Here is a 13,613-nt window from a genome sequence, read left to right as displayed (position 1 = left end):
TAGTCTTAGCATTGCAGTGGTTTTATGGCTAAAATCCAATCATTCATTTGTAAATACTGATATAGTGGTGGTTGCTGTTCAAGGGGAGGCTTGTGATATACTTTGTAATTTAAGATTAGATCTGATTCCATTTCTTAAGTTATAGCGACAGATAAATTAGGCTCGCAGTGAGACATTCATACAAAACAGGAAAATAGCTACACAATTTGTCATCATCCCCATCATCATTCTAAGCTGCCTCATGAAGTGCATTTAGTATGTAAAGTAGCTACAAGTGACACTCCATCATGTGTTACATTCTCAACACCCAAAGTGCTTTTGTTTTGGCGGGCCCAAGCCAGTACTGCAAAATAGCTTCCTAGCTTGACTCAGAAGTGCCATGCAAATAGCAGAGGATGGTGATGCTGCAGATGTTGCTATATAGATCTGTAAATACAGTTGCAGATTCCCATGCTTTTTACATGACATTTTGTAACCTCCATGAACAATTGTGTAATTTTTGCCGTTCAATTTTTTAGAGTGAACCTACGATGATTGTTTTTTTTCTGACTTGTTAGAATGTTGGATACTTGTGTTAAACATTGCATCAAATCATATATGATTCACACATTTAAACGTGAGCCTGCAAAAAGTTCTGGATGCCTCTGAACTGTTCTAAAGTATTTTTTTTTAACAGTGGGCCATTTGTGATGTATTTATGTGGGCAAAGGGCAATTATCTCATGCCGTCCTGGCTGCACTTATGTCTAAACGTTATTACCGTTTTACACAGGACTGTTTGGTCAACATCGACCAGTACGTAGTTGGATTATTTGCTAGCCTGCTGCCGAAAGACGGCACCATTACCACATTAGTGGGTTGTGTTGACCACAAGAGAAAGATGCAGGTCACAATTGATCAGTGTCCTAATTGTTTTGTGTAAAAGCGATTCTCCGTGTAACGTTAGTGTACAATACTTACAGGGAACTAATGTAAAGTTTGTAATAAAGATTTGTTCCACTGCATCGGGGTGTCAGGCTCGTTACCTTACCCCCAGCTCCTTAAAGGAAACTAATCACGGAGAAAACCTGTCGGCCCTTCAAGAGGGTGTAGGAGTAAGAAGAAGCCAGGCCTATTTATTCCTAGCCCTTTTCCACTTCTTAGCAATTACTAACACAAATGTTAACTTCCTGTTCCTAATTTGTAACACAATTTACATCAAGGCTTCACGGTGGCAGAGGGGTTACTGCGTCTGCCTCACAATACGAAGGTCCTGAGTAGTCAGGGTTCAATCCCGGGGTCGGGATCTTTCTGTGTGGAGTTTGCATGTCCTCCCCGGGAATGCGTGGGTTCCCTCCGGGTACTCCGGCTTCCTCCCAACCCCAAAGACATGCACCTGGGGATAGGTTGATTGGCAACACTAAATTGGCCCTAGTGTGTGAATGTGAGTGTGAATGTTGTCTGTATATCTGTGTTGGCCCTGCGATGAGATGGCGACTTGTCCAGGGTGTACACCGCCTTCCGCCCAATTGTAGCTGAGATAAGCACCAGCGACCCCAAAGGGAATAAGCGGTAGAAAATGGATGGTTGGATGGAATTTACATCAATGATTTCTGTTCGCAGTTCTCACCTCATGAGATGAATAATATCCTATTTTCAATAAGTTCAAGACATTTCTCCTAATTCTTCTTCCCTGTACTTCATAAACACTTGCAGCATGAACAGACTCTTAAACTGGATCATGTTAGCACATTGTTTGACTTCTTACTTCAACCTTTTTGTATCCGCGGACCGGTCAACGCTTAATAATTTGTCCCGGGGGGGGGGGGGTCCTTATTTTTTATTTATTTATTTTTTCCTTTGTCATGGAAAATATACGTTTTTGTCATGAAAAAGGGAGGTTTTTGTGGTTGGTGCACTAATTGTACGTGTATATTGTGTTTTTTATGTTGATTTAATAATAAAAAAAAACAAGAATTAAAAATAAATATATATATATATTTTTTTTTTTTCCAAATAAAAATGAATAAAGAAATTATTCTGCGGCCCGGTACCAATCGGGCCACGTACTGGGCCGCGGCCCTGTGGTTGGGGACCACTGTCTTACTTAACCCATTCCATATGTCACGTCTGTAAATCTGGTTTTATGTTTGATCGTGTTTTGTTTTGTTTTCTGGACTCTTGTTCCGTTTTTTCACTTCCTGGTTTGTTTTGTTACCATGACAACTCATTGCTTTTCACCTTGCCCTCCTAGTCACGCCCATGCCCTCAGTCCCGCACCTGTTCCTAATTATCACAGCCACCATTTAAGTCAATTTCTTTCTGTCCATCAGTCTGAGAACATTAACTTTCATTACCCATGCCGTTGTAACTTTCATTGTAATCTATGACCTTTGCTGCTCATTCTCCATGCCCACGATCACCTGCCACGCACCTTGCTATTCTTGCCTCCTGTTTTTGTTGTCACAGTAAGTGTTTTGTTTTAGTTTATAGTCATGCCATCGTGCTGTTTCTGTTCATAGTTCATTCATGCCAATCGAGCAAGTGTTTTTGTTTCCTGTTTATATTTTGTAGCCAAGTTTTATACCTCCTTGTGAGCACCCTTAGTTTACTTATTTTTCTGTTTAGTGTATAAATAAAGAATCATGTACCTTAATTCACGCCTGGCTCGTCCTGTAGTCCCTCTGCGTCGAAGGAGCACACACAATCAAAGTCCAAGCCTGACACCATAATTTAATTCCACATACTGAGATGCTTTTTTTTTTTTTTTAATTAGATGTGCCTCTAAGGTCATATTTCTCCTGTGTTGTACGTTCTTGGGTAGCAGGTTATAGTTTGATTCGTGCATACTTTTAGCTGTTTGCAAATGCACCAAATTATTGAATTTTAATAGTTTGGATTCACAAAATAAAGGGTCTGAATGTCCTTTATATCCAAATTATGTATTACACTAACTTAGACTTCCTTTTTATTGTCATTCAAATTTGAACTTTACAGCACAGATAAGAACGAAATGTTGTTGCATTAGCTCGTTGTAGTGCAGCTGCACATATAAATAGATTACTATACAGATAAAAATATTGCACTTTTTCATATGCATCCACGTTTATGGATGTATTTTATATTGTCTTTATATTCCAGCCCCTTAATCCGTTTTTGGGGGGAATTGATGGAATTTGACCTCTCTTGTAACACAGGGAGTGAAGTGTACTTTTGGAGTTATTTCCTCATATTTCTACAAAGTAACTCAGATATAGTAACACTATCAAGCATTTTGAGCATATGAAGTGATTTTTTTTTATTCATTATATAAATACTCTTGCCACCTATGTAGCACATTTTTTATATGAGATATCCAATTCATTCTGTCATCTATTTCCCCACTTAAAAATGCGGTTTCTGTTACCCTGTCAATATCCACCCCGATTATTTGTATTTGTGTTGAACTTTCTTTGCTTCTGTTAACAAAATGTGACGCTTCTTGAGGACAAGAAAAACGGGGAGTTGGAGATCATCAAAGATCATCAGGGAGCAGTAAAGTCAAACCCCGCTGGGATGACTGCTGCTTATGTTCCACATTCAGCACACATCTGTCCTCTCCAACACTTCCCTTCCCAAACGTTGTTTGGAAAGCAAGCTCAGCTTCAGCTCCAGGCCCCAATGGGATACCTCATAAGCTGTAAGTCCTGCCTAGGGCAGCGGTGTCCAACGTAAATACAAAAATGAACTGCATTTTTTTTTTTTTCATGAAAGAAACTGCTGCTCTAAATGTGTCCACTGGATGTCGCAATTGCAATTTAAGTGTAACACGTCACACATTTTGAGACTTTTATGAGTAGATAGCCCAGTACAGTACGTATTCCGTACAATTGATCACTAAATAGTAACACCCTGATAACTTTTTACGTTAATCCCTGAGATCGGTAGGTCGTGAGTTCAAACCCCGGCTAAGATATACCAAATTTTATAACAATGGGACCTGTTGCCTCCCTGCTTGGCACTCAGCATTAAGGGTTGGAATTGGGGGTTAAATCAACAAAAATGATTCCTGGGCGCGGCACCACTGCTGCCCACTGCTCCCCTCACCTCCCAGGGGGTGATCAAGGTTGATCGGTCAAATGCAGAAAATAATTTTGCCACCTTTGGGGTCGCTGGAGCCTATCTCAGCTGCATTCGGGCGGAAGGCGGGGTACACCCTGGACAAGTTGCCACCTCATCGCAGGGCCAACACAGATGAAGTGAAGTGAATTATATTTATATAGCGCTTTTCTCTAGTGACTCAAAGCGCTTTTACATGATGAAACCCAATATCTAAGTTACAATTAAATCAGTGTGGGTGGCACTGGGAGCAGGTGGGTAAAGTGTCTTGTCCAAGGACACAACGGCAGTGTCTAGGATGGCAGAAGCAGAGATCGAACCTGGAACCCTCAAGTTGCTGGCACGGCCACTCTACCAACCGATCTATACCGCTTGGTTGGTATACCGATAGATAGACAACATTCACACTCTAGGGCCAATTTAATGTTGCCAGTCAACCTGTCCCTCCATCAGTGTGTGAATGTGTGTGTGAATGGGTAAATGTGGAAGTGGTGTCAAAGCGCTTTGAGTACCTTGAAGGTAGAAAAGCACTATACAAGTACAACCCATCCCAGGTGCATGTTTTTGGAGGTAGGAGGAAGTCGGAGAGTAGCCGAGGGAGGATATGCAAACTCCACACAGAAAGATCCAGAGCCTGGGATTGAACCCAGGATTACTCAGGACCTTCGTATTGTGGAAGCAGATGCACTAACCCCTCCTCCACCGTGCTGCCCACCATTTACCATTTTGTATGGAAATTTTGTGGGATGTGTATATTTGAAAGACATGCATTGATTGATTGATTGATTGATACTTTTATTATCAATCAATCAATCAATGTTTACTTATATAGCCCTAAATCACTAGTGTCTCATAGGGCTGCACAAACCACTACGACATCCTCGGAAGAACCCACATAAGGGCAAGGAAAACTCACACCCAGTGGGACATCGGTGACAATGATGACTTTGAGAACCTTGGAGAGGTGGAAAGCAATGGATGTCGAGCGGGTCCAACATGATACTGTGAAAGTTCAATCCATAATGGATCCAACACAGTCGCGAGAGTCCAGTCCAAAGCGGATCCAAAAAGTAGATTGCAAAGTTCAGTACATATTCCGTACAATTGACCACTAAATGGTAACACCCGAATAAGTTTGGTTAGTGCGTCTGCCTCACAATACGAAGGTCCTGCAGTCCTGGGTTCAAATCCAGGCTCGGGATCTTTCTGTGTGGAGTTTGCATGTTCTCCCCGTGAATGCGTGGGTTCCCTCCGGGTACTCCGGCTTCCTCCCACTTCCAAAGACATGCACCTGGGGATAGGTTGATTGGCAACACTAAATTGGCCCTAGAGTGTGAATGTGAGCGTGAATGTTGTCTGTCTATCTGTGTTGGCCCTGCGATGAGGTGGTGACTTGTCCAGGGTGTACCTCGCCTTCCGCCCGATTGTAGCTGAGATAGGCGCCAGCGCCCCCCGCGACCCCAAAAGGGAATAACCGGTAGAAAATGGATGGATGGAACTTGTTTAAGTCGGGCTCCACGTTAATCAATGCATGGTACCTGGGGATAGGTTGATTGGCAACACTAAATTGGCCCTAGTGCAGGGGTGTCAAAGTCATTTTAGCTCAGGGGCCGTATGGAGGAAAATCCATTCCCAAGTGGGCCAGAATGGTAAAATCATGGCACGATAACTTCAAAATAAAGACAACTCCAGGTTGTTTACTTTGTTTTACTTTGGCCAAAAATAGAACAAGCACATTGTGAAAACGTACAAATCACAAATAATCCTTTGGAAAAAAAAACTTCAAGTTTGTTGAAAATTCTGAGGAAATTGGTGCAGTTTCTAAAACACAATGAGTTTAGACGTGGATTCAGTTTATCTACAAAGCCAGGATTAAACTTTAAATCGCAGTCTTTTTGGGATTGAACAAAAAACCCAACATATAAACTCTTTGAGGTATCAAACACCTTTGTCATGTCCACGTATCAATCCAGAGTTAACAAATCATGAGAATCGGAGGTAAAACTATTAAAAAGATTTAAGTTTTCTCATTATATTTTTTTACTTAGTTGGTGCCTGTCGTGGCGGTAATCCTAGAACCCGTTGGTAGAACACCTTATTTCACCGATTTGGTCCATGTGCCGCCTCTAATGGCTCTGATATTCCGAAGCGTTTTGGGTGTATAGAAACGTTTTATCTATTTATTATTATTATTATTAATGTTATTATTATGGGAAAAGGACGACAACGCGGCATCTTGCAATGGTAAAAGTTGATTTTCTAAACTAAAAAATATTTTCAAGGTAAAAGTGGATTATCCGAGTACACAGGATAGTACCGTCTATTTTTAAAACCCACACAAAGACATTATCGGGGAGTAAGGGTGCCAAATAACGATGTGTTTGAAGCGGAAGACACTAAACGGCAGGTTTTAAGTTTCCACGCTTTACTTTGTACCTCTTGCTGGTCCTAACAGAATTGCTATTGTGACATCCAGTGGACACATTCAGGACCGCAGTTTCTTTCATTAAAAAAAAAAAAAAGCAACTCATTTTAATACTTGGCAAACCCACCAGGCGGGCCGGATAAAACCTGTTGGCGGGCCTGATCCGGCCCACGGGCCGTATGTTTGACAACCCTGCCCTAGTGTGTGAATGTGAGTGTGAATGTTGTCCGTCTATCTGTGTTGGCTCTGTGATGAGGTGACGATTTGTCCAGGGTGTACGCCGCCTTCCGCCCTATAGTTACTGACATAGGCGCCAGCGCCCCCCGCGACCCCAAAAGGGAATAAGTGGTAGTAAATGGATGGATGGGTGGATGTATATTTGAATTATTCTGAACCAGATCTCATTTTACAACCAGGGGCGACGCTAGGGATTTTGGGCCCCATGAAAATAATCTTTACAGGGCTCCCAACACATAATTTCATATAATTTCATCATCAGAGAGGCCCCCCTCCATCATGGGCCCCTAGAATCCGTCTCCTTTACCCCCCATTTTCGGCGCCCCTGTTTACAACTGCTTGTTTCCGTCATACTACATCAGTTGCTTTTGAAAGATGTTTCAGAGATCATCGCACAAGTATTGGCGTCGCCAGACAGATTTCACTGGGGCACATGCCCCAGTGTTGATTTGCAGTGCCCCAGTAAAAATTTCACCAATAGAAAAAAAACGCTTCAGAGTTTTAAGTCTACATAACATAGAAAACAACGCATATACTACTTAGTATGGTAATTGATTGCTACTGTATTCACTCCAGTAACAATGAGCACATGGCTAATTAATATGGTAATTTATTCGCGTGTGGATCATCTGACTGCGACTCACTGAAAATGACACACAATCCACTTTTATGTCACGACCCACCAGTTGGGAACCACTGGTCAACTGTATAACAGTTACTGTAATATTTCCATGTCTGTCCAGAGTGATTGACCACTTTGCAAAAATGAAAACGAGACGTTACAGTTTACTACTCAGAAAATGATTTCCTGAACGGACACACAACAGTTGTTCATTTATTCTACTACTGTGGCTTTATTGTTTTGTGTATATTTCATAGTTTTGTGTATCTGAAATAGGATTAGCCACATTGCCATAAATGGAAATTAAATAATATAAAAGAACCCAGAGATGTAGGGGTGTTTTATTTTTTGTTTTACTTATGTAGATGTTAAATTTGCAGATGATTACTGCAATATATATTTCAAAAATATTCATTGCTCTTCCTTTTTGCTTTTACCAGTAGCAGTTTAGAAGTCTGGAGTAAAAAAAGTGCACAAGTAGGTCAAATGCATTAGTTAATTTCAGGTGGTTAATCAAAGATCCATACAACATCATTTGATATGATTTCTTAGTTTAAAGCACTATTTATGTATATTTTATGATAAATAAGTGCTAAAAATGGGCTTCACGGTGGCAGAGGGGTTAGTGCGTCTGCCTCACAATACGAAGGTCCTGCAGTCCTGGGTTCAAATCCAGGCTCGGGATCTTTCTGTGTGGAGTTTGTATGTTCTCCCCGTGAATGCGTGGGTTCCCTCCGGGTACTCCGGCTTCCTCCCACTTCCAAAGACATGCACCTGGGGATAGATTGATTGGCAACACTAAATTGGCCCTAGTGTGTGAATGTTGTCTGTCTATCTGTGTTGGCCCTGCGATGAGGTGGAGACTTGTCCAGGGTGTACGCCGCCTTCCGCCCGATTGTAGCTGAGATAGGCGCCAGCGCCCCCCGCGACCCCAAAAGGGAATAAGCGGTAGAAAATGGATGGATGGAAGTGTTAAAAATGTTTTTTCTTGCGCGCTTTGCACGCTCACATGAATTATTTGTGCCCCAGGTGTGCCCCAGTACAGTATTAGGTCTAGTGATGCCCCTGCGCACGAGCCAGTTTTTGGAACGGCTCTTTGAAAGGAACGCCTCCTCCATGTACGGCTCCCTTCGGTTCGTTCGCGAACTGCCCAGCAGTAATAAATAGCGGCGCCAGCTTCCTGCCGCCTGCTCGCCAGTGGAGTCTCGACTCTCTAAGGTACGTCCGGTTAGCAGGTGACATTATTATTACGTCTCACACTTCGACAGCCAGCCAGACTACCCGGAGGTCGCCAGCCAACATGTCCAAGCCGCTGACAGACCAGGAGAAGAGGAAACAAATCTCGGTTCGAGGTTTGGCCGGCGTCGAAAACGTAGCGGAGCTCAAAGTCAATTTCAACCGACATCTTCACTTCACGCTGGTCAAGGACAGGAATGTGGCCACTAAGCGGGACTACTACTTCGCGCTGGCCAACACCGTCCGAGACCACCTGGTGGGCCGCTGGATCCGCACGCAGCAGCACTACTATGAGACGGACCCCAAAGTAAGCAACTGTGCCGCAGTTCAATTCTGCACGTACGCGCCGCTGAGGGGCGGGAGGGGAGAGGAGGGAGGGGGGGGGGGGGGCGCTCGCTCACTGGCCTCCACGCTGCAGTGTGCCAGCTGATGCACTCTAACTAAATGAGTGTAGCGTTTGTCGCTAACCTCTAGCATGAGTGCGTCTGTCTGTCAGACATGTTGGTGCGACCCCGCAGTGCAGCCTGAATGATGCGTTACGTAAGGGAGCAGCTAGGTCGCCCTCCGCATCCCTCCCCGCCTCCCAAAATGGCCTCACTGTGAGTGTGAGGCGCTCCACTGCATGTTTTCATGTGAGGAAACCCATAATGGCAACTATACAAATACTGCATGCCTGGTTTTATACAGCAAAAAAACAAACAAAACAGTTTGTAGTGATGCCTAAAGCAGTGGTTCTCAAATGGGGGTACACGTACCCCTGGGGGTATTTGAAGGTATGCCAAGGGGTACGTGAGATTTTTTCAATCAATGTTTATTTGTATTGCCCTAAATCACAAGTGTCTCAAAGGGCTGCACAAGCCACAACGACATCCTCAGTTCAGACCCCACATCAGGGCAAGGAAAAACTCACAACCCAGTGGAATGTCAATGTGAATGACTATGACAAACCTTGTAGAGCAGTGGTTCTCAAATGGGGGTACTTGAAGGTATGCCAAGGGGTACTTGAGATTTTTTTTAAATATTCTAAAAATAGCAACAATTCCAAAATCCTTAAGTATATTTATTGAATAATTCTTCAAGAAAATATGAATGTAAGTTCATAAACTGTGAAAAAAAAATACAACAGTGTTGACAGCTAGATTCTTTGTGGACATGTTCCATAAATATTGATGTTAAAAATTTATTTTTTTGTGAAGAAATGTTTGGAATTAAGTTCATGAATCCAGATGGATCTCTATTACAATCCCCAAAGAGGGCACTTTAAGTTGACGATTACTTCTATGTGTAGAAATCTTTATTTATAATTGAATCACTTGTTTATTTTTCAACAAGTTTTTAGTTACTTTTATAACTTTTTTCCAAGTAGTTCAAGAAAGACCACTACAAATGAGCAATATTTTGCACTGTTATACAATTTAATAAATCTCAGAAACTGACGACATAGTGCTGTATTTTACTTCTTTATCTCTTTTCTACAACCAAAAATGCTTTGCTCTGATTAAGGGGCACTTGATCTAAAAAAAAATTCACAGGGGGTACATCACTAAAAAAAGGTTTAGAACCACTGTTCTACAGCAGTGGTCCCCAACCTTTTTGTATCCGCGGACCGGTCAACGCTTAGTAATTTGTCCCGAGGCCCGGGTGGGGTATCCTTTTTTTAAATTTTATTTTATTTATTTATTTATTTATTTTTTGTCATGAAAAAGGGACGTTTTTGTGTTTGGTGCACTAATTGTAAGTGTATATTATGTTTTTTATGTTGATTTTAATAAAAAAATAAATTTATTTATTTATCTTTTAAAAAAAAAAAAAAATTAATAAAAAATTATTCTGCGGCCCGGTACCAATCGGGCCGCGGCCCGGTGGTTGGGGACCACTGTTCTACAGTACCTCCATCAGCAGCTTCTCTATTTTCATGGATCCATCCATCCATCCATTTTCTAACGCTTATTGGTATACCGATAGATAGACAACATTCACACACTAGGGCCAATTTAATGTTACCAATCAACCTATCCCCAAGTGCATGTTTTTGGAGGTGGGAGTAAGCCGGAGAGTACCCGGGTTTGGGGGGTCATGCAAACTCCACACAGAAAGATCCCGAGCCCGGGATTGAACCCAGGACTACTCAGGACCTTCATATTGTGGAAGCAGATTCACTAACCCCTCTTCCACCGTCCTGCACACCATTTACCATTTTGGATGGAAATTATGTGGGATGTGTATATTTGAGTTATTCTGAACCAGATCTCATTTTAGAACTGCTTGTTTCCGTCATACTACTTCAGTTGCTTTTAAAAAAATATTTGCTCTAATTAGGGGGTACTTCAACTAAAAGAATATTCATAGGGGGTACATCACTGAAAAAAGTTTGAGAACCACTGGCCTAATAAAGTGATGAGTCTGCGGCTGTTGTTTCCTGCCAGAAAGAATGTCACACGACCCTTTTTGGAGGCGAACAAACGATGCATATTTGTGTTATTTATATCCTATTTTCCCCCCCGCCTCTTTGTGCAGAGAGTCTACTATCTCTCCCTGGAGTTCTACATGGGCCGCACTTTGCAGAACACCATGGTCAACTTGGCCTTGGAGAACGCCTGCGACGAGGCCACCTATCAGGTGAGGCGGGGGAGGAAGTCGAGGCAATGTGTTGTGGATGCTGTGGTTTCACTCTGCTGTCTTCCCAGCTGGGCCTAGACATGGAGGAGCTGCAGGACATCGAGGAAGATGCGGGTCTAGGCAACGGCGGTCTGGGTCGTCTGGCTGGCGAGTCTCCTCCTTGTCCTCGGTGGCCTCTTTGACGGTCTTGTGTCTTGGAAGTTTCTTTGAAGCACATTTTTTGTTTTGTCCTCAGCTTGCTTCCTGGACTCCATGGCCTCTCTGGGTTTGGCTGCGTACGGATACGGAATCCGCTACGAGTTTGGCATCTTTAATCAGAAGATTGTGGACGGGCGACAGGTATGATGGTGGAATTAGAGCTGCTTTGGACACACTGCAGTGTGTACAACAGTGCTATTCAAGTAAATAGGGGCCACATTTCTGGACAGTTCTGCTTTTGGTCAGTTTATGTTGTCAGAGTTACAGGAGTGCCCTGCTGATTTAATAGTAATAATTATCTTTATTGTCTCCGAGGAGAAATTTGTCTTGGACATCAAAACACAGCGTTTTACTTACATACCTAATGAGATCACACATTACACTCCCCCCGTATTGCACACCTCCCATATTGCCGTACTTGCCAACCCTCCGGGATTTTCCGGGAGACTTCAAAAATTCAGGCGCAGCCGGAGGCCACGCCCCCTCCAGCTCCATGCGGACCTGAGTGAGGACAGCCTGTTTTCACGTCCGCTTTCCCACAATATAAAAAGCATGTCTGCCCAATGACGTTATAACTGTAGAATGATCGAGGGCGAGTTGTTGGTTTTTTATGTAGGTTTATTGTTAGGCAGTTTCATTAACGTCCTTTCAGCGTGGTAACAACACACAACAACAGCAGTCACGTTTTCGTCTACCGTAAAGCTGTTTGTCTGCCGTAAACCGCAATGTTGTGACACTCTTAAACAGGAAAATACTGCCAACTACTGTACATGCACCACAACACCACCAGGCAACTTCAACCCTTTACTAATACCCTCCTCCATTCACATCCCATCTCCCCGGATTGTAAATAACCTAATGTAAATCGAATGTATTTCTGATGTATATACTTGTTCTAATGCTATCTGAACTCACTATGTTCTCTGCTTGCTGTACATATCCTACTAAGTAAGACCTACACGGTTTCAATGTCCATTTCTCTCTTGATGCAATTGTTGTATGACTGAAGTACTGATATCAACCAAAGCTCCTCATCCCAACCCCGGATTGTAAATAATTCAATGTATATACTATGATGATTAACATATGTGATGACTGTATTATGCTGATAGTATATATTTGTACCATAAATTGATTAACGTGGACCCCGACATAAACAAGTTGAAAAATTTATTTGGGTATTACCATTTAGTGGTCAATTGTGCGGAACATGTACTGTACTGTGCCATCTACTAATACAAGTTTCAATCAATCATGCATATGTAACAATAACATCTACGGCTTTTAGAGAGTGCAGTGCACAACTGCGCACACAACAGCTGTAAATATACTCCTCCCCTCTTAACCACGCCCCGCCCACAACCACGCCCCCTAACCCCCACCTCCCGAAATCGGAGGTCTCAAGGTTGGCAAATATGCATATTGCACTATCCCAATAATGCACTCCTTATTATTGCATCCTATTATTACAGTAGTTTTCTGTTAAGTGCTTTGATTGCCAGTGGGAAATCTATACCTGTTGAGTTTGTATATTGCTGTTCTGTACCATTTGGCATCAACACAATTTCACTGCGAAGTATGTGGTATGGGTCACGGGTGATTTTAAGACTCTGCTTCCTCACGGTTTTGTTGAATATTTCTTGAAGGGAGCAAAGGGGCTGCATGTAATAAATAATTTAAAAAAAAGTATTTTTTTTCATACATCAAACCACAAAATACACAAACACCAGTCCAAAGTTTGAAGGAGAAAGATCTCCAGAGTTTAGACTGGTACTTTTAAAAAATGTTAATGCACAAAGCTTTCTGTGGAGTTAAAGTAACACAACTGCACAGGTGGAGGAGGCCGACGACTGGCTGCGTTACGGCAACCCCTGGGAGAAGGCTCGGCCCGAGTACATGCGTCCTGTCCACTTCTACGGACGAGTGGAGCACACGGCCGAGGGCATCAAATGGGTGGACACGCAGGTAAGTGCTTCTGGTAAACAATCAGACTTCCATGATTGATATGAATGTTTTTGTTTTTTTGGATCCAGGTGGTCCTGGCCCTCCCTTACGACACCCCCGTGCCAGGATACAGGAACAACGTTGTCAACACCATGAGGCTGTGGTCTGCTAAGGCTCCGTGTGACTTCAACCTCCAGGACTGTCAGTCCAACAATTTGCCCTCAAGAATAGCATGAGAAAGTCATTTGTTGTTGTT

General features: G+C 42.7%; 1 protein-coding gene across 1 annotated transcript in view; it reads left to right on the top strand.

The window, feature by feature from the left end:
* Positions 1–8,508: 8,508 nt before the first annotated feature.
* Positions 8,509–13,613, top strand: part of LOC133560178 (glycogen phosphorylase, muscle form-like) — a 19,613-nt gene continuing 14,508 nt past the window's right edge. The window contains exons 1-6 of the mRNA XM_061912399.1: positions 8,509–8,903; positions 11,114–11,215; positions 11,284–11,362; positions 11,451–11,554; positions 13,247–13,378; positions 13,447–13,558. Coding sequence (XP_061768383.1) covers positions 8,661–8,903; positions 11,114–11,215; positions 11,284–11,362; positions 11,451–11,554; positions 13,247–13,378; positions 13,447–13,558 — 772 coding nt within the window. The 5' untranslated portion in view covers positions 8,509–8,660. The remainder of the gene's footprint in view (positions 8,904–11,113; positions 11,216–11,283; positions 11,363–11,450; positions 11,555–13,246; positions 13,379–13,446; positions 13,559–13,613) is intronic.

The sequence above is a fragment of the Nerophis ophidion genome, linkage group LG10, assembly GCF_033978795.1.
Source record: "Nerophis ophidion isolate RoL-2023_Sa linkage group LG10, RoL_Noph_v1.0, whole genome shotgun sequence".
Classification (NCBI taxonomy): Eukaryota; Metazoa; Chordata; class Actinopteri; order Syngnathiformes; family Syngnathidae; genus Nerophis; species Nerophis ophidion.
The sequence above is the reverse complement of the archived record's forward strand: the minus strand, read 5'-3'. Positions and strand labels throughout refer to the sequence as shown.